This window comes from Lontra canadensis, unplaced genomic scaffold, assembly GCF_010015895.1.
Source record: "Lontra canadensis isolate GAN:19392208 unplaced genomic scaffold, GSC_riverotter_1.0 scaffold24, whole genome shotgun sequence".
Classification (NCBI taxonomy): Eukaryota; Metazoa; Chordata; class Mammalia; order Carnivora; family Mustelidae; genus Lontra; species Lontra canadensis.
In genome coordinates this window covers 4,827,195-4,853,314 of record NW_022631018.1, presented here as the reverse complement: position 1 = coordinate 4,853,314, position 26,120 = coordinate 4,827,195, and the positions used below count along the sequence as shown (strand labels likewise).

Below are 26,120 nucleotides of genomic sequence, written 5' to 3'. Positions count from 1 at the left end.
GACGCCATGAAGGATGTGGGAAGAGTATATTATCAAGACTTGGGAAGCTTGGGCTGAATCCTTCAGACCCAACCTGAATACACTTTAAGGCTTATGTTTAGCTTGTGGAGAGGGACGCATGTCTGGCACAAAACCTTATTTGGGTTCTTCCGATAACTGCAGCGACATAACTTTTTTACCCAACAGGATGAATGCTTTTAGTAAAAAAAACCAGTCGTTCCTCCACGTTCTCTTTTTGCCTGCCCTGCAGGTTGGAGAAGGCCAAGTCCCTGGCCCAGCGACTGTCGGGGGAGGCCACTCAAACTGACGTTGAAGCGGATAGGTCTTACCAGCACAGTCTTCGCCTTCTCAATGCCATGTCTCAGCTGGCAGGAGTCAGTGATCAGTCTTTTCAGGTAGGGGCACGTGGTGATGCGCTGGATAGACAGAAAAAGGGCCACGTGCCTGCTTCTCAGGGCGGGGGGGTGCGGTGGGGGGGTCCATACTACGGTTCAGTCCTTTAGCTTTTCCTCTACGGGACCCTTTTATGTTAGATTAGGAAGACTATTCTTCTTGTCAACAATTTCTTTGTTCTGAAACCATTCTTTGCCTCTGAAAAAGCCTTAGCCCACATCCTGAACCTATTAGTGGATAACAATTTTATATCTCCTCCTCAGTTTGGGGGACTACTGAAACTTGTGGGAAATTATTCGAGCTAAAGCTTGGTATTTACATTGAGGTCCAGACTACAGTACATTTCTATGTACAGCCATTCAGAAGACTTCTGTTCTTCTCAGAAGTTTTACATTGTTTCTGCGGTTCATTTCTTTAACTATTAGAAACTTATTAGATGGAGAAGATGCAGATTTCTACCCACACAAAAAGCACTCACAGTGATTCCCACAAAAATGTTTCCACGCATGTATAAACCAACATGTAAAATTTTAAAAGAGAGAGAGGCGCTTGGGGAAACTGCCGTCTGACTATCGATAGGCACATTCTTTCGTTTCTGTTAGGTTTTATGTTGGGATTGCTGTTTTCAAACAGTGACACCAGCTCCTAAGAAAGCTGGTGTGGTGACTGCTGGGCAGCAAGTCCGACTCCTGCATTTCTTTGGACTTACAGCTAGAAATGAAGAAGTTCGAACAAAAAACTGGTGCTCTCTCAAGCCTGGTGACTAGGCGTATGGATGAGTTCAAGCATGTGCAAAGCAGTCTGGGAAACTGGGAAGAAGAAACCCAGCAGCTCTTACAGAATGGAAAGAATGGGAGACAGGTATCCTTTTTTTAACTCACTCACTCCACAAACAGGTAGTGGATGCCTGCCATGTGAATGAATATGGCAAGAGGCCATCAGTACACAACCGTAGAAAAGTCTCTGAAGGGCTCGGTACCACTGCTCGTAGACCGAGTAACTGAGATGCGGACAGCGTGATCTAATCAGTTCTGGTCCCTCCCACTGAATCCGCCCTCCACCTGGGAATAGGACTCAGGCCTCTGGAGTTCAGTTATGCTCCAGCTTCTTCTATTAGCTTGGCTTTAGGAAGTCTCTAGAGTATAAAATTATTTGCAAAACTGCACTTGTCCTTGATAGTGGACTAGAATTTGAGACTGTTCTGTATACAGGCTGTGCCGTTGGGTTACAGAGTTTGCTCCGCCCCGGATTGTGGAGGGCTTTGCGACAGCACCCCTAGACTGTCTGGGGAATCACAGCACTCTGTTGTCGCGAAGAGAAATGTGTCCGAGTCATTCTGCCGGCCCAAATGCTCTTCCTGAGTATGTGTTACATTTACTCTAATCTTATTCTGTCTGCCTGTTTACAGACATCAGATCAGCTGCTTTCCCGGGCCAACCTTGCTAAAAGCAGGGCCCAAGAAGCACTAAGTATGGGCAATGCCACTTTTTATGAAGTTGAGAACATCCTGAAAAACCTCCGAGGTAAACATTTCATGGTTCAGGTCGCTTAATATGTTAAAGGAATAACCACAACTTTAATTTATTTTGAATCTCTGTGTATCTCTTGAAATGATAGCTACATTGGGATAGTCACAGACACTTAATAAGTATCTTCCTAAAGAAAGAAGTTGTATTAACATTTGATGTCATGGAAAGAATTTAGCTCAATGTCAGGAGGCTTGAGTTCTGATGGAACTTGGCTGGGCCGCATGACGGCTCTGAGCGCACTGTGTGACCTTAGGCCAGTCCCAGGCTTTCCAGACCCTAATGTCTTCTTCTTTAAAGAAAGAAGGTTGAGTTAAAGGATCTCTAAGGTCCTTCACAGATCCAGCATCCTACTGCGACACAGACAGTTTTCCTTTTCTCTGGTGGCCTGGTTGGTTCCAACATAGAGTCAGTGTGGTTTCTTTGTGGTGAAGATAGCGGAACTCTCACAGCACCTGCATCCCAGGAAATGTGGGTCTGTGCCTTGCAGAGATTTGGTTACAATTTAGGTTTCTTCACTCAAGAACAAAAAAGAAGCATTTCTAAAGTCTTGGGATTTTCTTACAGGAAGGTCCTTCCTACTACCCATTCTGTTCAACCTCCAGCTCTCAACACTGGCAGCTTTGGGTTCAAGGCTCTGGCTTGAAACTTTGGGCTTCAAAGGGTATCTATTTCTGATCTACTTTGGGGTCTTAGGTGGAGACCCAGGGCAGGCTGATTGTCAGTTTCTCTAAGCAACAACCTAATCATGGCCCTTTCGGTGCCTTCTTTAAGATGCTTTCTGCTAGGTGGCTCAGTCAGCTAAGTGTCTACCTTCAGCTCGGGTCATGATCCCAGGGTGCTGGGATGGAGTCCTGCATCTCCTGAATCAGGCTGTCTGCTCCGTGGGGAGGCTGCTTCTCCCTCTGCCTCTGCAGCTCCCCTTGCTTTTGCTCTAGCTCACGCACTCTCTCTCTCTCCAACAAATAAATAATATATTTATTAATTATATATTAATAAAGGGCAGTAACAGTTAAATCTTCTCACACTCTTGCCCCCAAGCAGTAATAACTCTCTTCCTGGGATTTTTCTTAAAAACTTCATCCCCATTCAATTTCATTCGTAAGTTTCATAAGTCACTTTTCGTCTTCATGGCAACTTTTTCTTGTCTTCATTTCAGAGTTTGACCTGCAGGTCGAAGACAGAAAAGCAGAAGCAGAAGAGGCCATGAAGAGACTCTCCTACATCAGCCAGAAGGTCGAAGATGCCAGTGACAAGACCAAGCAAGCAGAGACAGCCCTGGGCGGTGCTGCCACAGACGCCCAGAGGGCAAAGACCGCAGCTAGAGAGGCGCTGGAGATCACTGACAAGATAGAGCAGGTAAAGAGAAATTGAAATACAGGTTGGCACGAGCAGCCACAAACGCAAGGATCATGTGGGAAAGGAGAGAGCTTCAGGCTCATTTTGACACCTAGACCTCAGAGTCCTGAGGAGTCCCCGGTCCATGGCAACACCAGAGCCACTTACGTGCCCCCTTTTGTGGGTTGATTCACGAGGCTGTCATGGACTGAGAGCTAGGGCCTTCATTTTCAGCTCCCTTTTTGGACCATACCAAGAGAGGAACCATCCAAGATTGGGTTTTTTTTGTATCAACTCTTGCATGAGTTTCCTAGAGCAACTGTAACAAGGGACCACAGAGGAGACGGCTGGAAACAAGAGAAGTTTGTTCTCTCGCAGCTCTGGAGGCTAGAAGTCAGAAACCAAGATGTCAGCAGAGACACAGCCCCTCCGAGGCTCTTGGATAGAAACCTTGCCTGCCTCTTCCTAGCTTCTGCTGGTGACGGTCACTCCTTAGTGCTCCTCAGTTTACAGAGGTGTCACTCCAATCTCTGCCTCTGTCATCACAGGGGGGTTTTCTCCCTGGGTATCTTTGACCCCTCTTGTGATGACACTGGTCATTTTGAATTAGGGGATTAGGGGCCCCCTGGGCTCCAGTATAACCTTATCTTAAATAATTGAATCTGCAACAACCTTACTTCCTAATGAGGTCATGTTCTGAGGTCCTGGGGTGTAGGACATCAGCATATCCTTTTGAGAACACCATTCAACCCCATAACAACAATCATTAGTGTTGGAGTCCAGATTATGAAATTCTGGAGTCCTAGTTCCCTTATGTCTATTTTCTATGTCTAAGCATGGCGTATTCATTTTTTTCCCTTCCACTACATGCCAGCACTGTGCTTGTTGCTGGGAATATGAAGATGGGAAAGACCCAGGCCTTCTCTTCAAGGAACACTCCATGTAACAAAGGGAGATAGACTAGATATCCTGCAACCCCCACATGAAATGCTACGGTACAGGCTGTGCTTCTCAGCTGGGAGAGAGCTTCATAACTCTCATTTAGGCATGACTTCTAAAATGCTTATGCAACTCTGGAAAGCCCGGAGGGAACTCTTTGTATCTGGACTATTTGACCTCACTTTTGGACCACGTAGTAATTTGCAAGAATAATTTCTAATTTTAAGTCCCTTGAGGGTAGAGACCAATTTCATGTGGCTCTCTTTATATAGCTTCTGGCACAGAGACACCTGCAATTTGATGTTTAATAACAGCTTATGGGTGTAAAGGTATTGATAAACTTTGTCCTAATTAAAAGAAAAGCCACAGCTGTAGCCCATTCCTTCTCTGCACCTCGAACTCCACTGTCTCTCAAGGATCCTAGTGAAGTCGCTCAAAAGACTGTGGCAGCAAAGAACTATGACAGGAAATGATGTGAATTTCTCACCCTCTGGGTTTTCCCAAATTGTTTTTATGGCATTCACTTTTTGATGAGCGTTGACCTGAGAGGAAATCAGCGTCTCACTGCTGACGCTCCTAGTCCCCACAGACATACCCCCACTTAATTCGTTGGAAGCAGAGCTTGGGCACGGGTGTGTCTCCGAGTCTGACTCTTGTGCGTCTAAATTATTGCATCGGGGTCTGGCTGCAGCTGTTTATTTTTTCTCTCTTTGTCCCTGGGATGTTTTTGTGCCTCACCCCTCGCTCTCCTCCTGTCTCTGGCTCCCTTTCTTTTCCCAGGAGATAGGAAGTCTGAACTTGGAAGCCAATGTGACAGCAGATGGAGCCTTGGCCATGGAGAAGGGACTGGCCACTCTGAAGGGCGAGGTGAGGGATGTGGACGGAGAGCTGGCGAGGAAGGAGCAAGAGTTTGACCTGGATACGGACGCGGTACAGATGGTCAGTTCCCATCATTCTCACGGGAGATTCTTTTAAACCTGCCAACATGAGAGACACCCTTTCAAGACTGCTTTGTATTTCTTCTTCTTTAGGTAATTACAGAAGCCCAAAGAGTTGACAACAGAGCCAAGAATGCTGGAGCTACGATCCAAGACACCCTCAACTCACTGGACAGCATCCTACACTTGATAAGTATGTGGGCTACCTGTAAGCTTCCAGCTGTGTGCCCCAGGGCTGCCCTGGAAGATGACAGACCTAGCCCCACTGAGCCATAGGGTACCTGCAAGAGTATCAGAAATTTGCTTTATTTCTGGGCCCAGATGCTTCAGGCACACAACTTTATATTTTCTGGACTCGATTTTACCATCTAAAGTTGGGTCACTGAGTACCTATTGCCCTTGGAGGTGAAGGTTTATAGCTCAGAGATCTGGGTGCATTTAGGGAAGGTGCCTTGAAGCACAAAGAGGTTGACCATGTCTCACCCATCCCACGGCAGACTGTGGAGGAAGTATTCAAACTTCACAGCTCAAGAGAAGACGGGACAGTCAGACAGGCCTGCTAAGGGTTCTGACCTTGTTCCTGAGAAGCTCGTGGGCGGTTGTGGGCAGAGGAGTAACATCATTGCTGTAGACTGCAGAAAGGCCACGAAGTGGAGGGTGGGAGTGAGTGGAGGAGCCTTGGTTAGGCAAAAGGTGGGGCGAGACCACTTGGGAAAGGTCAGAAGGAATGGAGGAGGCAGGTAACAGAGCCTGAGCCCTGAGGCAGTGGGGTGGGGGGTGGGGGTTGAGGGGAAATTCTCCCACAGCCTGTGAAGTCAAGAGTCACTTGCTGGTTCTGCTGTTTGTCCCCAGCCAGCAGTTATACCTTGATACAACCAGTTGTGGGAACTTGACCTGCCTGGTTAGGAGCCCAGAAGAAATGTAAAGGTAGTAGGTACCTGAGATACTGCAAAATTTTCAGACAAAATAGATTTGATGGCACAGGGCGGCCAGAATTCAGATTTACAGAACCCCTCCCCTGGGGGGGGAAAAAAAACATTATGAGGATTAACATTCTGGATTGGTAAAACTGATGGCAAACCCTTATCCAGCCTGTTTTATCAAGCGTAGACTGCAGCAGATAGGGACCAAGGGATTCAATCACAGATGCCAGCAACATTCAGGAAAAGGCTTGGTTCTACCTTTTAGATTCAGTAGAACCACTTTATTTATTTATTTTTAAGATATTTATTTATTTATTTATTTTGAGAGCGAGAGAAAGAGCACAGCATGCAGGGGTGGGGGGCAGAGGGAGAGGTCAGGAACAGACTCCCTGCCAAGCAGGGAGCCCAACACAAGGCTCCATCCCAGGAGCCTGGGATCAGGGTCTAAGCAAAAGACAGACCGATGCTTAAACGACTGAGCCACTGAGGTGCCCCAGTTGAAGGACTTTTTTTTTTTTTAAGATTTTATTTATTTATTTGATAGAGAGAGACACAGCCAGAGAGGGAACACAAACAGGGGGAGTGGGAGAGGGAGAAGTAGGCTCCCTGCCGAGGAGGGGCAGGGCTTGAACCCAGGACCCTGCGATCATGACCTGAGCTGAAGGCAGAAGCCCCAGGCGCCACCCAGCTGAAGGACTTCAAAATCCGATTTTTCTGTGGAGTACCGTGCTCACTCACCTCGGGAGATAATACTGTCTGTTTTGTTAAACTGATGACTCTGCTTTGTGGTCCAATAAGCCCCAAAGAGTAAAGACCCTCTAAGGGTTAAAAAAAAAACAACAATCAAAAAAAAAAAAAAACCCCAACTCCCCAGTGGAGATTTTAGCAGCTTTGTTTCAGTTCTGAAAAAAGTAATGAAACCAATAGGGCTTTTCAAGAGAAGCTTCAAGTGTGGGCAGTGGTTGGTGGGAATTGTTAAACATTTACCGGACATCCGGGGCTCTGCCAGGTGTTCTCTGGTGTAATATCACTTACATCTTTGAAAGGTCTTTTGAGATGAGTTTTATTTATTTATTTTTTTATTATTATTTTATCTCATGGAGCCATCCACTGAGGCTCAGAGAGGTTGATCGTGTCCCAGGGATCACATAGTAAACTGTGGAGGTGGGATTTGAAGTGAGATCCTTTCGTGGCCAGTGCTCCTGCCCCTTCTGTGAGCAGCTTGGGCTGCCCCTCCGTGGACATGGTTGTTGTGTTCCCAAACTTCCTTAACTTTCTCGGCATGGCATAGACCCCCGCCTGCTGGAATTCCGCTCTGCTCCTTGGAGAAGGACCAGTGCTCTGGATCTCCCTTTTTGTTATGCTGCTGTTCCTCCTGTTTGCTCCCCGGAGTCCTGGGCCCATCACCATGTCGTCACCCTAGGCACGATAAAGTCGGGCGGGCCAGTGCGATCACTGCAGCTCAGATGTGGAGGCAACCTGACCTTGAGTTTGAATTGACTAAAGGTCACACAGGCCCTATTCATATCAAACAGGTCTGGCCAGGGGCCCTTCATGCTGACGTCAGTTTTAGATTGTGTGTGGGTGAAACATACCTGTACAAATACGACTGCATTTCATATGGGAAATAAACGAGCATCTAGCCGGATTCCCACGGACTCAGGCCAGAATGAAGTCTCGTATCATTTCCAAACAGCTGGAATCTATCCTCCAAGTAGCAAAGCATACCTTGGCCTCTAGAAACCCAAAAGCCCAACCAGTCTTTAAAGGTCTTCTAATGGAAAATAGCAAGATATTTCCTAAGGGTAGTTCAGTAAACATAGTTCGGAGTTGGTCTTGATCTCAGGGTGAGCTGTGCTGGGCAGACATCTTGGACGGTGTTCAGTCTCCTGTGACCTTCAGCCTTCATCCTTTCAGAGCATGAACAGTGGGCGCCGATGTGAAAGGAGAAATCCAACCTTCCTGTTTCTTAACTATAGAGCTCAGAGGCTTGAACTGGGCTGTTCGTAACTTGTAACTAGCTAGCGCTCTTGGAATATTTTCTGTATTATTCCCGATGCAAAATAAGTCTTTTTTTTTTTTCAGTTTAAAGTTTTTTATTTTAAGTAAACGCCATACCACCTGTGGGGCTTGAACTCACAGCCCTGAGATCAACAGTCACATGCTCCACCGCCTGAGCTAGGCAGATGCCCCTAGAAAAGCATGGCATACCGTTTCCTCCAGGCCCACCACTTAAGGGTCTAGAGGGCCCACGCATGGTCTAGGAGATCTAACCACAGCCCTTCTATGTTAACTCCTTTCTCATGCCCTCGAATAGGTCAGCCTGGCAGTGTGGACGAAGAGAAGCTGACCTTACTGGAGCAGAAGCTCTTCCGGGCCAAGGCCCAGATCAACAGCCAGCTGAGGCCCTTGATGGCAGAGCTGGAAGAGAGAGCCCGTCGGCAGCAGGGCCGCCTCCATGTGCTGGAGATGAGCATAGACGGGATTCTCGCCGACGTGAAGAACCTGGAGAACATCAGAGACAACCTGCCTCCAGGCTGCTACAACACGCAGGCTCTCGAGCAACAGTGAATCTGCTGTAGAGACTGCTCGCGGAGGCTCTTGGGATACAGAACTCAAGAGCCACCTCCTATGGCTGGGGTGGGATGGAGACCATTTGAGCATGTTGAATGGGCATGTTCAGGTCCACTGAACCCGACCCCATCCCCGAGAGCTTGGCCAGATCAACGTCTTCTTTCACCAGTGTGATACTGCTTGTTTCCGGATGCTGGGCAGTGGGCAGATAGCATTGGGTATGAGACTGGCCAAGGGCCTGGACCCTGAAGGGTGGACTGGATGGAAGGACAAGCTGCACGGCCAGGTGTTTGCCTCAAGAGAGTCTCAGACTGAGTCCTGGAGTACGGACAGGTGCTGCTGGGCTCTAGCTGGCTTATTCTTCAGGTAATGTGACCAGAGGAAAATTTTTTTTTAACTTTGCCCCCCCATACAATTCTTAATGTCTGAGCAGAGAGTGAAGCCCAGTCACACTGTGGCCAGTAAAATACTGTTGATTTATAGTGTCCAGTGAAAGCTTCTTGTTGGCCAGAGTTCCTCCCACTTACCACCCAGTGTGTCAACATGTGTTCCACTTTCAAGCTGGAAGAAGTGAATAGTGATGGAGTGAGAGTCTATAAGGCTGGTCCAATTGGACGAATGGTGCCTGCTTGGGTCCTGCCACCTTTGAGTTCTTCTGGGACCTGGAAGTGACATCCTTTCTCCGATGATGCCATGACTCGTTAGAGACTACATTTTTATTAAAGCATTTCCGACCAACAAAACAAACACTGGGAAGGTACTTACTTTTGGGTTTCAAGGTGATAGAGAAATTCAACTTGGGCACTGAAAGAAGTACAATTATCTAGAAGAGTTATTAGTCCTAATTCAATCCCACTTTTCAAACACTAAAAATTGTATGTGTCTATGTGTTTTATTTTCTCACTCTCTCTCCCTATAGCAGAGAATATTGCTATTCACACTGGAGCTGGGTAGACTCCATCCTCCTTCCATCCATCCTTCCATCCTTCCTTCCTTCCTTCCTTCCTTCCATCCATCCATCCTTCCATCCATCCATCCTTCCATCCTTCCTTCCTTCCTTCCATCCATCCATCCATCCATCCATCCATCCATCCTTCCATCCATCCATCCTTCCATCCTTGCAACATGTATTTATTGAGTACCTGCTGTGTGTCAGGCTGGGGTACAGTGGTGACGTAGTCTCTGCCCTCACAGAATTGATTGCCTAGTAATGAAGACGAACATTAAAAAAAAAATAAATTTAAACGTACAACTCTTGTTCAATACAAGTGATTTTTATTGCAATAACCCCCTGGTTTGCAACCTCATTTCTCAACAGAACATATGTTGCAAGACACTCCCATGGGGGCAGTTGGGATTTGGCAAAGCCAGGACGGCTCTGGGTTGTGCACACTTCTCATTCCGGCTGTCACTCCTCCCCTTTCCACACCTGATTGCAACAGACTGTTGAGTCATGACAATACCAATGGGAATTGCTGGAAAAACCAGAAATGATTCCATCCCGGGTTGGAAGATGTTGGTGTAGACTCACCTTTGTACTTCCTTGGCTTTTCGTGGATGTGTTTTTGAATAAAGAATAATTCTTAGATGCCCGTGGTCAGTTTCTCATTTGTCAAACTCTAAGGTGGAGGTACCAAAGCAATGGAAACTAAAATGCCGCAGAAACAGCAATGAGTCCTACCTAGAGTTCACATTTTCTGAACATCTTGTTTTGCCCTTTCCAACCATTAGAGCCTCTATGAGAGTTAATTGGTGTGGTCTCCTAAGCATGAAGAAGGATTTATTTCTGGAACAACCTGAACAGGGTGGGGTTTTAATTAATATTTTTGTCTTTTTTTCTTTGGCTATGAAATTAAGGTGAAATCAGTAGTTTGTGGTACATTGTCATGTTTTTTTAACAAATAAAAATATAATAAATTAAGATCCTGAATTGGCCATCTAGCCAAGTGGCTGAGGAAAAGATTCCATTCCTGTCCACATTAACCCCACAAATTCTGAGAGGTCTGATCCCTTTGTTTTACTTTCTCTAGAAGTGAATTTATAATCCTGTCTTGGCATACTAAATCATATATCCTATAAATCTCTCACTGTAATTAACGACTAGTGCCCAGGAAATATATATTTATTAATTAGGTTAGATTAACTGCTATGTTACATAGACCTAAAAATGTACATCACTCAAACACAATAGACATTTTTCTTGCTCTTGTAATAAATGGGGAGAAGGTTGGTAGGATGACCCTCCACATAGTCATTCCAGAACCTTTCCATGTACAACGTGTGACTTCAAAGGTTGCCCTGGGAAACATTTCCATTCCAATGAGTGGGAAGGGAAAAAGACATAGAAGTGGGAGACACCTGGAAAGTTTTCAGGGGCCAGGCCTGGGAGGGGATGCACGTCACTTTCTTTCACGTTCCATGATCCAGAACCCAGTTTTATGACCACATCTGACTTGCAAGGGGTCTGGGAGATATAGCCTCTTGGTAAGAAGCCATGTCTCAGGGGCAGTCTTACACTTTGAAAGGGGAGAATGCATTAGAATGCGTAACTAGTGATCGGCGTCTGTCTCTGCCAAGTATGAGATTAAGCAGTACATGTTCTAGGGAACTTGGTGTGGGATTCCATTAGTTAATACCATGCGATCATAAAGGGATTCCTCAATGGGATAAATTGTTAAGGAGGTAATAGACTGACTTCCCTGACAAATGGGAGATGATTTCTGAAAAGAGATGGGAATTGGAAAGTGACTCATGTGACTCCCTTGGTATAGACATGATTCCCTCATTTCTGAGGACCTGACAAATTATCCCTAAGAAGAGAGAAGGGGTGTGTGGCTGAGAGCCTACTCAGGACTTGGCCTCTGTTGCCGGTCTTGTCCTGACCCTGTCAAGTTAAGGGAGCTGTCCTCCCTGGTTCTCATCCATATTTCTAATTGGTAGTGAAAACTCTCTTGTACTTCTCCCCTGAGAGCTTTCTGATTAATTGTGCTGGTAAGTCATTATGCCTATCATCATCTACTTTGACTCATAGGGATTTCTGTTTGGGGGGAAGGGTAAGGGATGAAACTGAGCATAGGCTATGACTTCTTAGCAGATGTATTTCTGACCTTATCCCAGGATGTGGTTTCTTGTCAGTAGTCTTGGGAGGCCAGAGGAAAAGGGAAGACGATACTCAGTAATGTCCAATGTTTGGAATGAGGCTCAAGGACTGGGATATATTTATCATGTATCATGTTCTTTCAATGTTTTTGCAGGGTTATGGGAGCATTGTGGATTCTTGCTGTGGTTCAATTTTGCCACCTGGAAAGTAGAGGTTAGATTTTTTTTCTTCTGCTTCCTTTACACTATGGGCTACATGGAGCTTCCTAAGAAACTCCAAGACCTGAAGCTTACTTTTATGGGTCATAAGAGAAGAAATGTGTATGTACATGAATATTAATTCATAGTTAGTACATATATTTTATAAGTTAATGTAAGTTAGCAAACTAAACCAGTGTTTATGCCCAATTTTAAACAAGTTTTTAACATTACATACTCTCAGGACAGAGGAAAAAAGTGTTTAGGTTTGTGGCCAATATAGCAAACATAAACACAAGTAATCAATTTACAAGGCATATCAAGCATCATTACGGTGGGCCACCAAACCCAGATGGACACGCACGAAGCTAACTAATTCCAATCTTAAACAATAACAACAAAATACATAGTAAGAACCAAAATGATTTTTTTTTAAAGCACAACTAATCTGACAATCAAGTGACTAAGCCCTAAATGAGGGGTCTACAGGGGAATTGCTATTTTACCATCTGAATCGCGATTGATACTAGCTAACGACAGTCACCATTTGGATCTATACCAGCACACAATGCATGTCACAACTACAAATGAGATAAGAACTAATAAAGCAGAACTGAGCAATTAACAAATTATTCTTTTTTTTTTTTTTTGCTTGTTTACACTGTCAAAATGGTGAGTTTAATGATTTTTCTTATTTAGGATCTTTTATACCAAAAGTGAGTTATACAAGTTTAGTTTTTGCAAGTACATTTTTGTTTCATAAAGAATTAATTTCATTAGGGAGCCAAGGCGAATCAATAAGAAACCGAAGATTAGATAGGTTCTAAGACTCAATTTTTTTTTCATTGAAAACTCAGGTGCAGTTCACAAGTTTGCTAATTATTCTTCCCTGCCTACAACCCTCGGGCGTGGCTGTATATGCTTTCATATCGCACATGTGGCATCCGATAAGCCAGGCAGAAAATCTGCTCTAAGAACATTTTTGCAACTGTTAGCTCCCGTCAAGTAAGACTATGACAAAAAAGGTGACTAATTCTGCAACTCACAGAGAAGATTCTGGACAAAGACACAAGACTAGTAGCATTGTCTTATTTATTAATGTAATTCAAACATTTTGCTGATAAAACTTTTGTCCATGACTATCCTAGCAACAAAATTTTACTCAAAATATTTCACTATGAAATGGTGTTGCAACTTCAGTGTAGTTTTTATGAATGGAGTGATTTTCATAAAGCAAATCTTACTCTTAAAATGGCAGATTCAGTGACCAAAAGTGATTTAAAAAAAAAAAAAAGCTTCCCCCTCCCCATGCTAATCCATGAGACCGTTTGGATCAAACTGAGTTTTGGACCTGGGCTAGACTGAAGGGAAAGAGAGTAGCTCATTCCTAAGCACCTGGAACAGGCAAATAGGAAACCCCAAACTGACACAACCAAGAAAGGCCGTGAAGAATTATGTTCACCCAGCAGCTCTAGGAAGGTGTAGACTGGATGAATCTGACCAAAAGCGTGTGTTCCTTTACCACAGTGCTATTCCTCGGGTGTCCTAATTGCAGGAGCTACAAAATCAGTCCCTGTTTCTATCCTCCCCCATCTCACCTGTCGGCCTTCCTGCGGTAGCCTTGGGGGAGATCCTGAGCTTTTCGTAGTCTATGGATTTAGTTTTGTGTCACTCTTTTGATGAATGGAATATAATAACATGCTTCTCTCTCTTAGTCCCCTAAAGTGTGTGTTTATGTCAATTTGGGAGAAGAGATTGGGTTGTTAAAATACAGTCATGTCTTCCTATAATTCTCTGCCTTTTGCTGCAGTTTGATGACTGAGTCTCACTTTCTACTTAATTAGAACAGCGAGTTCTTCTATTCTTTCTGAGAAGCTGAAGCATGAGACCAGAGAATGCTGGGGAAGGTTTGCCACGCGGAGGTGGGAAGAAGAGCGTCTCTAGAAGCTCTAGCTCTGGGTTTCAGGCACTTCAATAAGAGACTTTCCTCCCCTGTTCCTATGTACATTCAAGGAAAATGAAAGCAAGAAGGACCCAGAGACTGCCTGGGGGAGGGGTTGGTGAATGAGGTACCAGGTAGCAGCACAGAGCTCCCCAGAGGGCCACTCCTCGAGGAGAGTCACTGGCACAAAGGGTTTCCCTCCTGCCTGTTCTTACCCATATCAGACACTTTCTGCAGAAAGGGAGAGATGTTTTTCACTGGTAGGCAGGAAATGAGGCTCCTGACCCCTCTTAACATGATCATTGCAGCCCATGCCTTTCTCCCCATCTCAGAGCCATCCTAGCCTTGAGTTGGCCTTTGGAGGAAGAAGGGGGACCCCAAAGGGGAAATCAGGGCCTAGAGGGCATCCTCATGACACCTGGGGCCCTACTTCAGACTCTGAATCTTTCTGGTGCTATCCTTTGCAGGATCACAGCCACAGTGTCCTGCCCTGGACTGAGGGGGCTTCTGATCTGCCCCTAGCAAATGACGAATGGCACAGTTTGGGGAATGGATAATTCTAGACGAATGGCACAGTTTGGGGAATGGATAATTCTACCCAAAAGGAAATTCACTTTTTCTTGGATTTAAGGAAAGCTATTTTAATACAATCCCTGCGATCCACCAAGGTAAGATCTGCCCCTTTTCATTCCAGACATCCTCTAATGCCCCTGTTCTTTTTCTTCCTGTGCACCGTCCCACCCCACACCAGCCATGCACAGTCAGTCCCACAGGTTCCCTCTCATGGGCTGTGGACTAAAGGGGGCCTGACCACAGAGCCCATAAGAATAATGGGGTGCATCAGACAAAAGATGTTTGGTTTCTCTGTTCTGCTCATGTAGATCCTCATAATAAACCATAGATAAACTTCGCATCCTTGAAAATGTTTTCTTTTCTTGGCTTAGGGCTGTTTTGCCCAAAGACTCTTCTCTTTCTCTCTCTCTTCAGTGTCATCTTGAGCATTTGAGGTCTTTCCTAGCTTCCATAGAGCATCCTTTCTTGGATTCAGAGGGTCACTATTTTGGGATTTCCTCAAAACTGCTGAGATCTCTTGATTTCTGAGCTATAACCTTCCTCCCCATCACATCCCTCGTCCCTCGTCCCTCGTCCCTCAAGACTGGCATACACTATGCCATATAGAGGAGCACCTGGGTGAGACACGATTTAAGAGAAAGATGCCTGGTAAAGGCTGAAAAGAGTAGAAACCACACATTACCTGGTCAGTATCATGGGGAACTGGGGGGACAGAGATCATGTGGTACAAAGTCCTAAGGGTCAGGGAAACAGTATCCTTTTGCCAGGCTCTACACTTGCTATATAAACTTGGACCAGTCATTTAATCCAGCGGATCTCTGCTCCCTCATCTTTTATAGGAGAATGTTGAATCAACTAATCTCTGGAAGTTTTATTTATTTATTTTTTTTCATTTAGCTTCCATGGTCCTTAACCAAACACTGAGACCCAAGAATAGGTTCTTCATTCCCTCCTCTGGAGATTATTTCCAAAATCCAACAGGAATAATACCTTCCCGGATGCTACCTGAACATGTTGTTCTGTTGCATCCAGTTCCTTTCCCTGGAGGCTATGAAGACTGTCACAGACGTGAAATGGGTACTGAAGAATGGTGTCCCTGATGTCAGGTCTCAGCTCACCCCTCCAGGGCCGTAACTGGTACTAGATTTTGATTAAAGCATCCTATTGCTTCATTCCATGAAGACAACCAAAAGCCCAAGAGCCAGGGACTAGATGAAAGAGAGCACAAGAGGATAATTTCCTTTTGGCTCTCAAAACAGGGCATGAGCGAGACCTGAACAACTAGAACAGTCTGTCAGAACGTTTTGCAGGAGCAGCAGAGGAAGGTAAGAAATTAGAAAAAGGATGAAACCATCTAGTGGCTCTTAATGCCCTCTCCCCCATGATCTCTGCTGTGAACCCACTTCCCTGTCAGACATATTTCCTCAGGCAGTGACTGTGGTTCTGGGCTCTGCAGGAGATATGACCAGCTCCAGAAACAAGGCCGAGGTACTGCGTCTCAAGAAGAAACTGACCTTGGGCACCGCCTGGGTCACTGCAGGAAGAGAAGGTGAGAACCTTCAATTCCCTTCAGGGCAACAAGCCTCTCTCTCCTTGGTCATCCTGGACTTGCATCATGACAGAAAATTTTCCCAGCCAAACAGGCAAGAAATAATTCCAATTAGCAAAGATCTCTGGGGTTGAGTGAATTCCTAGCATATTTTATTTTTGAAATGCCTGCATTAGTAGGATTTGGCCTTGAATAGGTGATTCTTCTCAGAGGCAGGAACGTGGCTAGGTAGGACCTCCAAGGGCTTAGTGGTGACCTGAAGGATTCTTGGGAACGCTGGGCTGGCAGGGAACCCACTCTGCCATCAGTCACAGCCCAAAGGAGGAACCGGACAGATGCCACCTGGATATAGGGATGGACTGGCTCTGTGTGATCACAGGAGCAGAGCATCGGGACAATGGTCTTCTGAAACTAAGGAAATGGACACAAATTCTTCTGAGAAACCCTACTATTCCCAGACCTGCCTCCCAGGTTTTGGAAACTGAAAGCCTCGGTCCTGAGCCTAGTCAGCAGCTGTTGTGTATGGGGGTGTATGGGGCGTGAGTGGGCAAGTGGAGGGTGTCGGGAAGGTGGAGGTGGCTTGGCCTTCTTTACTGGGTGCGGCTCTCACGCTGAGGCTGGCTATGGTGTCCCATCCAAAGGGAAGTTACCACCACAGGAAGGCATCAAGACTACAAACATAAAGAACCACGGACACGGATTTCATCCAAATTCTATGAGGAGTGAACAACAACAACAAGAACAACAAAACAAAACAAAAAACAAGAGAAGAAAGGAAAAGAAAGAAAAGAAAGAACAAAATAGCCCTTCGTGGTAAAGGGCATGCTGGGAAGGCGAGAGCCAGAGCCGCCTCCCCAGAGCATGCTGGGAGGACGGGCACCGGAGCCGCTCTCTAGAGCATGCTGGGAGACAGACACCAGCACGTCTCCAGGGACTGCACTACCCCCCACTACCCCCCCATTCCCTCACCCACCCCCAACCCGGAGACGAGAGGAGAGTCTGTCCAAAGATGACTGCTGAGTAGGGTGTGCGGTGGTTCACTGCAGGTCCCCCACACTCTGGAGGGTTGAGTCAGCAAGTGGGGGGAACAGTCAAGATGAGGAGATGGAGAAACAGAGAGGCAGGAGAAGAACGGGGGGACTGACAGAGACTGGAGGGGCCAGTGTGTTGCCGGAGGACGAGGGGAGAGTGGAGCGGAGCGCCGGGGGGCTGCTAGCCCGAGGTGTTGATGTACAGCTGGCTCTTGAGAATGTAGTCGATGACCGGCTGGGACAGGTAATCCACCACGTGGCCGTCCCCGTGCTGCAGGGCCAGCCTGGATGAGAAGACACGGGATTCAGAGGACGCCTTCCCTGACCAAGGCAGAAGGACGCACCTGCCCACTCTCCCAGGGAAGGGGTTTGCCTGACACCCCAGTCTCTGCCTTTGCTTAGGCTCCATGAATGGTTTCCCTCTTGGGACAAAGCTCGCCTGCCCCAGAATTCCTCCCCACCCTGGGGACTCCCTACCATCCTGGCTCTGCCATTTCCCAGCAGAGGGACCTTAGGCAAGTTACTTAAGCCCATCGGTTCTTCAGTTTCCTCCTCTGTAAAAATGAGGCAAGTATTTGGGCCCACCTCCTTCAGCTATTAAAAGGATTTAAAAAATAAAAATAAAAGGCTTAAAGGAGTCATGCAAAGCCTTTAGAATAGCCCAAGCACACAGCAGGTGTTTGAATGTGTTGACTGTTGTCTTATTCCTTCGTGTTTCTCCGCATCATGGTCTCACAACTGATGGACCACTTTTCCCTCCTGGGAGCCCTGACAGAGAAGAAGGTGACCTCCTCTGAGGCAGGGGGGAAGGAGGAAGGCACTACCAGGTATAAAAGGTTCCAGTGAGGCACTTAGTTTCTTCACAGTTGTGTGCGCCAGCCTTGGCCTGGCTGCTTCCCATTCTCTGCTCGTATGATGGTCTTGGGAATGTCAGGCCTCAAGGAGCTATTTGTAAAAACTGCCCGTACTCCTCCAGAAATAACAGATTCTGAAAGGCAGTGAGCCCTGCCCTGTGAGACCCCCTCAGAGGCTGGCTCACGGCCTCTTTGGTCTGTCCTGATCTTCCAAGCAAGCCAGGTCCCTACGTGCCTCCCTGCATGGTTCACAGGGAGACTTCTGGAAAAAGTGGCCTGTATTCTTGGTTTCCAAGTGCCAATCCCAACTTGATCAGAATCCCCCAGAGGGGCGCCTGGGTGGCTCAGTGGGTTAAAGCCTCTGCCTTCGGCTCAGGTCATGATCCTGGGGTGCTTGGATCGAATCCCACATCAGGCTCTTTGCTCAGCAGGGAGCTTGCTTCCCCCTCTCTCTCTGCCTGCCTCTCTGCCTACTTGTGATCTCTGTCTGTCAAATAAATAAATAAATCTTAAAAAAAAAAAAAAGGAATCCCCCAGAGGGCCGATCCCTTGGCTCATCCACCACAGATTGTGATTCAGTGGGACTGAAGGGGACACAGGAATTTGTGTGCTTGTGTAAGTTTGTGGGGTAATTTTATCACGCAGCCACGTTTGGAACCAAATCCTTCCCCTCTCCCCTCGGTGGCCCCTGTCAGCTGGGCTTCAGCTCTCCCCTCACAGTTTGATGCTCCTCTTTGAGGTGTCTACGGAATCATCTTCCAGGGAGGAAGTCCAGCAGACCTTTAAAAATGCTGGGCCCACCTGATTTCTCGGAAATACGTGACAGAGACGACAAGGCTCTCCATCTTTGCAGCCTCTCTCGCCTTGGTTCTTGGGCCAGGGCCGCTGCTGGTTTGACGGCTCCTGAGCCTTCTAAATGCTTCTCTTCTCAGGGACTCTCCTCGGGAGATCAGCCATACTCTTAACGTAGTTTACACTTCCGTGCTCATGGCTTTCAGTTCCATTTCCACTCCCAGACCTCCATATTCATAGATCTCCCCGTTCCACCGGACGTCTCCACTTGGAGTTGGTGGCGGAGATTGTCACCTGGCCCTCAGCATCCATTCTCTGTTCCTCTGTTCAGTAATAGAACCTCCTGAGTTTAAGCTGGGCACATCAAGTCCGTTTGCTGGCCTCCCTTGAAGCAAGGTATGGCTGCGCAACTGGGGCTGAGCCCGGGGGTACAGGGGGAACTGATGTGTGCAACGCCAAGCCACCTTTTTAAGGACAAAGCTCCTGCCCTTTCCAGCGGCCCCAGCAGCAGCTGTGGACCCACAGATAGAAGCTTCACATGTAAGAGGTCAGAGATTCAATCTCTTTTGACTTCAGTAAGAGGGAAATAAACACATCTTTTATTGAAACCATGACTATTGGGGCTCTTTTTGTTAGGATAGCTTAGCCTATATGCTCATTAATACAGTATTTCATAAACACCTCGAACTAAAGAGTCTCAAACTAAAAACATCCTCTTCCTCCCACGAACCAGCTAAAACCAGCTAACAACCCCCCCACCCTTAAAAGAAAACGACTGAGGGGGCGTCTGGGTGGCTCAGTCAGCTGAATGTCTGACTCTTGATTTTGGCTCAGAGCCCGATCTCAGGGTTGTGAGATCGAGTCCCTTGTCGGGCTCTGTGCTGGGTGTGGAGCCTGCTTCAGATTCTCTCTCTCCTGGGGCGCCTGGAGGGGGGGGGGCGTCTGCCTTGGACTCAAGTCATGAGCCCAGGTCCTGGGATCGAGTCCCACATCGGGCTCCTTGCTCAGCGGGGAGCCTGCTTCTCCTTCTGCCTGCTGCTCCCCCTGCTTGGGCTCTCTCTCTGACAAATAAATAAATAAAACCTGGGCGGGGGGGAGATTCTCTCTCTCTTCCTCTACCCCCCCACTCTTAAAAAAAAAAAAAAGTAAATGACTGGGGACAAATACGTGATGTCCCCAAAGAAGGCTGAATACCAGGCAGCAGGGTCAGCAGACGTAAGGGTCCGCTTGAACCGCGGAAAGTTGTATTAACGCTTGTCCGCCCATTTGACCAAGGCCCCTCTGGCTGTGCATCAAACGTACCTGCTCTTGGTTGAGCTGACGACAGACATGGGATGGTTGATGTCATCCTTCACCACCATAATGTTGTTCTGGGGACAGAGCAGAGGAAGCAGGTTGCCCACCCCTCCCCCTTAAAGTCCTCAGGCACCCTTCCTCTTCCTGCCCCCCTCCCCTCCCCCGCAGCAGGTCCCCCTGCGAAGGAGCACGCCACAGAGCTAGGGCCGCGATGAGATGGAGAACTCACTTTGTATTTGCGGAGTATTGAGGAGTGATTCATGATTCGGTCTGTGTCCGCTGCGTCCCGGGGCACCACCACGATCCCGAAGTCCCCGACGATCACCTCCATCTGCAAACACAGAGAGCGACCTTTAGTGAGACCAAAGGTAAGACGCCTTTGGTGAGACGCCTCCAGCTACTTAGCAGATGGTCTGGTCTGCCCTGTGGAAGGCCACTCTCTGGTCCTAAGCTTGCCTTCTCAGCCCTACCAGTCAGCTCTTTCGGGTAACAACCTGTCACCGTGTCAGTGGAATGAGTGGGGACTTTGCCTGCCACCACAGAAGACGGTTCACAAATACCTCTGGACAGAAGGAACAAACGTGCTCCCGCGTGTCTGGGCGATATCGCCAATTCCTGAGGCTCCGGCTGGGTCCACTGTGCCGAAGGAGAACAGAAAAGACACATGGTCCTCACGTGGCGGACACCCTCCCAGGTGACATGCGTCCCGCTGCCCAGCAGGTGTACCCCAGCGCACGGCCGGACGCCTGAGGAGGGCTGGATGCTCCCCGGCTCAGCCATGTCAGAGCTGCTGGGGACTCAAGTGTGACAAAGAGCACAGAAGGGCCTGGAACACCCGTGTTCCCACAGGCAGTGACTGGAAGAGGACTGTGGGGTCACTTCTGAGATCAGCCTCTGAACCATGTTTGCTGCCCTAATGAGAAATGAAACCTTTTCATAAAGAAAAAAATTATTTTTTTCTGGTTATACACAGAGTACAAGCTTGGGAAATTCAGGGGGGAAAAAAATCAATCACGATCATACAATCCAGATAAACTACTCTTAACGTGGTGCGTTCTGTCCACAGTTTCCTTCTCTACAAGTAAGTGTATATAACTACAAGTGGTTTACACTGAAAAAGTAACCATTTTATCTGTATTTTTTATTTAGCTTTTTTTATTAGCACTTATTTAGCATTTTTGTAACAGTTTGATTATTTCATTGTACTATGACATATATGATATATTAAACCAGTCTTATAGAATGTGTACAGTTACTTCTGATTTTTTGCAAGTATACATAACACTTTGTTGAAGATCTTTATGTATAAATCTTTTGCCACATCTTTAACTATTTCCTTATGATAAGAAGTAAAATAATTAGATGAAACGATATACACTGAATGGATTTCAAAGTCTTAAGGCTTATTACCAAGTTGCTTTCTGGAAACTCGTGCCAATTTTTATTTTCAAAAAGCCTGAAAGTTATGGCATTTAATAGACTTGGATCTTGCCCAGACATATTGCTGTTTCGATCTTGCCAATTAAGGATCCCAGATGGGGAGAGAAGGGAGGGGGAGACAGGTTACTTCTAAGCAGGAAGCTCATTGTGCAAGACCTGCTCCAGTGGCAAGGGACCCAGGTCTTTCCTCTAATAAGTGCCACAAAAACAGACATTAGGGAGCACTGGGGCCCCTTCTTCGGTATCAGACAATTTCGATACGAACAGAATCCCACTTCTCAGCCTCATTCATTGATTCTGTTCGCATATGTCTGTGTGTGCTCAGGCACGTGTACACATGCCCTTGGGTGTTTCCAGCCACCTTTCCCCTACTTCTGCTATTGCTTACAACCGGGGCTAGAGCAGCAGCGGGAGCGTTGCTGTTGCCAACACAGAAAGCTGGTGGAAGGTGCCCTAGGAGGGAAGCTGTGGAGAGAAGTTAGAAGCTATAGAGAGAATATCAGAGTCCCCATCGGATCGTGTCATTTGTTAGGGACACAGCATTACAGGGCAAGCTGCAGCTGTCAGTCATGCTCAGCTGGGGCAAACCGGCACCAAGCACTTGTCCTGGAAACCGGGAATGTCAGGGAGAGGCAGGGCCAGGCGCTGGAGGTCAACCCAGCTCCTCCCTCCACAGCTTTAAAGTATTGCGCTGGGACCCACAGCTCAGGTCACCAAGGCACTGGTTCCCGAACCTGGCAGAGCATTAGAATCCCGAGGAGCTTTCAACACTCTGAAAGCCCAGCTCACACCCAAGAACAGTGACACGAGAATCTCTGAAGGTGGGACCCAGCAGCAATTGTTTTGTTTTTTAATTTTCCAGGAGATTCCAGTATGCAACCAGCTTGAGGACCCGGGGTCTAAGCACTGCTTAAAACTCCAGGGGAAGTGGTGGGGTGCAGAAAGAGAAATGAAAAGGGAGAGGAGAGGGGGAAGTGAGAGGGGAGGGAGAAGGAGACGAGGGGAGGGAATCTATCCAAGCTGGTAGACACGAACATTCCTCAACTGCCTGTCTCGCCAGAAGACTCAAGATGCCCGGTGCACGTGGCCTCATGCAGGGTCTGCCTTTGGTTTGATTCCGAGAACTGGGCGGATGTTCCGCAAGCGATGAATGAAATACGGGGGCTAGTTAAAGGGAGGCTTCTCCTTGAAAGCATGCAAACAATGGTTCAGACTGGAGTCCGGCTTCCCCCGGGGAAGTCACCCTGTGGGTGACATGAGTGCGGCTGGTGCTTCCCACGCAGGAACGAATGATCTGATCATTCAATCAATAACAGTTCCAGGGGACTCAGTGGGTGGCAAGCAGAGGGAGACCTTGCTGCCTACCTAAGATGTTTTCTTTTTCCAGAAACAGGTGACAGACTTGGCCCCTGGGAATCGCAGATGGAGCAAGGGGGACAGGGTCTACAGGACAAGACATAGAGCTTAACCGCATCCCAGCTGCACGTCTGTGGGAGTTTGGGTTGGGGACAGCAGATCTTTTCTGCTCCTTTGCCTGGATCCTAGGACACCGGGCTTGATTTCCATGCTAGAAGGTATTTGGGTGTGGGTGTGTGTCTGGGGGTGGGGAGAGATGCCATGTGCTGGAGTGGGTAAGGCGTGCCCTTGGTCCCATAGGTATCCGTCTCACGCAGGGACTTAGCTGTCCTTCCCACTCCCCCCGAAACGCCATCTCCTGTCTTCACCTGGCCCCCAGGAGACCAGTGTCTCCTGGCTTCCTCCTATCTCAGCATGTGCAATTTTTGCTGTCCTTGTGCTGCTTCTTTCTCATGTCCCTAACCTTGTGCCATCGGAGTCCCCCCCACCCCCCACCCTCAGTCCTTGGACCCCTGGGGTGAGCAGATTCCACGCTGAGCACGGAGCCAGACTCGGGGCTCGATGTTACGTCCCTGAGATCATGGCCTGAGCTGAAACCGAGAGTCAGAACCTTAACCGAACGAGCCATCCAGGCGCCCCTCTGTGAGACCTTAAGCCACCGATCTGTAGCAACAGAAGATGAATTCATGCCCATCACCTCCCACTTAGATCGCCCTGGTCTCCTTGTTTTCCTCTTGCCCTTTTCAGTCTATTCCCAACAGCCAGACTGATAATATTAAAATAGATTGTGTTACTCTTGGTTCAAAAGTCTTCACTTAAATGTCACCTTCTCAGTGAGACCAAGCTATTTCAAGTTGAGGGGCCGGGCACACAGACCCACTCGCCATCCACACCTGCACAGCCCCTGCCCCTTCCTGGGTTTTACGCTCCTCCTTAGCCTTCATGTCTGTCCAATACCTTATATATTTTCTTTGTCCAGCCTGACTTTTGTCTCTTTCTCTCTCTGCTATAAAGGTAACCTCCATGAAGGCAGGGAGCTTTGTGTGTTTTGTTCACCGCTCTGTCCCCAGGGGACAAGGACCTGGTGGCTCATACGTGCTTAATCGGTGCTGTTGACAAAGGAGATCCCTTCCGAGTCTCGTCTGGCAGCTGTCGTCGAGGCATTAGCTGATATACTCTCCCTGTCTCGGGACCTGGCGACGAGCCCACAGGACCTCATGGGAGCTCTGGGAGGCCCAAAGACGTTACTCAAAAGATAGACTCTCAGGTCCCATGACGAGTAAGGGGGAAGCTTCCTTTGGCAGGTTCCCAGATTTGATCCGATTGGTGAGTGGAAGCACCTGGGGCAACTTTAAAACCAGCCACAAAAGGAGAGCCCCCAGGCCTCCCCCCGAGGGATTTTGGGCTGGAGCCTCTCTCTTTACAAAGCTCCCTAATCCTTCTGCTGGGCACCAGCCTCTGGGGGATTGTTGCTTTCAATCACATGGGCAGTTGCCTAAGCTGCTAATTCTCTGGCTTGGTTTGGGATGAGGTCAAAATGAGATACTCGTAAGACAAGCCCCTTGGAGGATTCCAGCAAAAACAAGGACAAGGATGTCACCCTGTGCCCTGGGGAGTGGGTGGGTAGGGCGTTGGGATGGACATGTGACCCCGGGGAACAGGGCGTTGGGGTGGACATGTGACCCCGGGGAACAGAGGGTTACTCAGGCTCTCCCTGCCCATAGAGCCTGCAGGAGTGCGCCCAGGCCCCTGGGGCAGAGCTGCTATTCCGGCATGAGGGGGCCTCCTCTCCCGCGTGTTCGTGAAGACCTCTCCGCAGGTCCTGCCTCAGGGCTGGGGAGGTGAGTGAGCAGCCAAGGTAGCAGAGCTGTCCCACTTGGCAAGTCCTTCCCCTGATGCTGACCAATATGAACCCATTCTGCTCTGCCACAATTAGCGAGATCAGAGGAGAGTTCCCCAACCCCTGCCCCCGCCGCTGCCCAGCATACACTGGCCCTCTCAGTTGAGCTCTGGCAGGTCATGCCTGGGGTGGCGGGTCTGTGACATTCATCCTGTTTCAGCTTCCTGCTCACAGGCACCGTGTTTTGATCATATCTTTTCATCCTCTGGTCAAAAGCTCCCCAGGGGAGGCAAGGGTGGGGATGGGAAGAGGAAGATGGAGGGGGTGGACTCTGCTTCCCCAAATGTGGGGAATCTGAAGGAAGGATATGAGACATGTTGAGGGAGGAAGCAAACTGGCCTTGAGAGAGAGAACACTCATGAGGACCCAGGCGGCAGATCTGGAAGGAACGGGAAGTTATCACCATCTTTCCAGGAGGCTGAATTTCAAGAACCGCACTGTGGGAACTGCGGGATGCTCCGGGCTGAGGATGTCCTGTGCTCTTAGCCAGGTACTTTCCTGGGCACCAGGGACAGAGGGTTGAGCAAGACAGACGCGCTTCCTCTCTTGGATCAATCACTACCCAGAAGGAGGCATTAAACAAATGATTAATTATTTCAAGTGTGTCTGCTGCTATGAAGGATAAGGGCAGGTTACTATTAAGTAGCTGATACCTTGTTCTGGCTAATGCCTTATAAGTAACTGATAAAAGTTTGGGCCACATCTCTTGGTGTACTTAAACTCTCTGATGGGCTAAGCTCCTCCAACCAAGGAGGAGATACTCTTTCATCCCACAAACTCTCATGTCGTGTATATGGCAAATGGGGCACTCTCCTGGTGCTACCAAATAAGACAGGCAAACCTAGTGTACTCGTAGCGCTTACCTGCCAGGAGGGAGAAACCATAAACCAAAGTGTAAATAAGAATGCATGTGGGGGGCATCTGGGTGGCTCAGTGGGTAAAGCCTCTGCCTTCAGCTCAGGTCATGATCCCAGGGCCCTGGAATCGAGCCCCGCATCGGGCCCTCTCCTTGGCAGGGAGCCTGCTTCCCTTCCTCTCTCTGCCTGCCTCTCTGCCTACTTGTGATCTCTGTTTGTGATCTCCGTCTATACACTGATTTACCCAGGCGAGCCTAAGTGGTTAGATCTTCTGTAAGATCATTCTGAAATCGGGATTCAGGATCCTGACCATGTCCCCCGGACCGTGCTCTCTTCTCCAGATGAGGATGTTCGGGAATGGACGAGGGACTATCAGTAAGGAGGGAAACAAACAGGTATTAAGCCATCTGTTATGTGCCAAGCACAGTACTGGGAGCTTTCCCAATTATTACACTTAACCCTTACGACAGTGGTCTTCTGAGATAATGGGCCTCAGTCCTCCCTTCACAGATGGGGAAATTAAGAGTCAGTGAGACAGACTAGCTAGTTAGGGATTGGAACCCACTCTGGTCTGCTTCAAAGACTCTTTCTGCCACATCAAA

The 26,120-nt window shown here is 47.9% G+C and overlaps 2 protein-coding genes and 1 long non-coding RNA gene across 5 annotated transcripts in view; 2 read left to right on the top strand and 1 right to left on the bottom strand.

Moving 5' to 3' along the window:
- Window positions 1-9,631, top strand: part of LAMC2 (laminin subunit gamma 2) — a 54,702-nt gene extending 45,071 nt beyond the window's left edge. Inside the window, exons 17-23 of the mRNA XM_032862675.1 lie at window positions 251-395; window positions 1,105-1,254; window positions 1,802-1,916; window positions 3,079-3,278; window positions 4,977-5,135; window positions 5,228-5,327; window positions 8,375-9,631. Coding sequence (XP_032718566.1) covers window positions 251-395; window positions 1,105-1,254; window positions 1,802-1,916; window positions 3,079-3,278; window positions 4,977-5,135; window positions 5,228-5,327; window positions 8,375-8,628 — 1,123 coding nt within the window. The 3' untranslated portion in view covers window positions 8,629-9,631. The remainder of the gene's footprint in view (window positions 1-250; window positions 396-1,104; window positions 1,255-1,801; window positions 1,917-3,078; window positions 3,279-4,976; window positions 5,136-5,227; window positions 5,328-8,374) is intronic.
- Window positions 9,632-11,884: 2,253 nt separating this feature from the next.
- Window positions 11,885-13,215, top strand: LOC116870703. The gene is made up of 2 exons (XR_004383275.1): window positions 11,885-11,944; window positions 12,786-13,215. It is a non-coding gene; the product is annotated as an uncharacterized LOC116870703 (long non-coding RNA).
- A 2,118-nt stretch (window positions 13,216-15,333) lies between these two features.
- NMNAT2 (nicotinamide nucleotide adenylyltransferase 2) overlaps window positions 15,334-26,120 on the bottom strand; it is a 188,365-nt gene continuing 177,578 nt past the window's right edge. For all 3 annotated transcript variants that reach the window (XM_032862672.1, XM_032862673.1, XM_032862674.1), the window contains 3 exons: window positions 20,195-20,296; window positions 19,972-20,039; window positions 15,334-17,307 (listed from right to left, as the gene is read on the bottom strand). In XM_032862672.1, coding sequence (XP_032718563.1) covers window positions 17,205-17,307; window positions 19,972-20,039; window positions 20,195-20,296 — 273 coding nt within the window. In that variant the 3' untranslated portion in view covers window positions 15,334-17,204. The remainder of the gene's footprint in view (window positions 17,308-19,971; window positions 20,040-20,194; window positions 20,297-26,120) is intronic.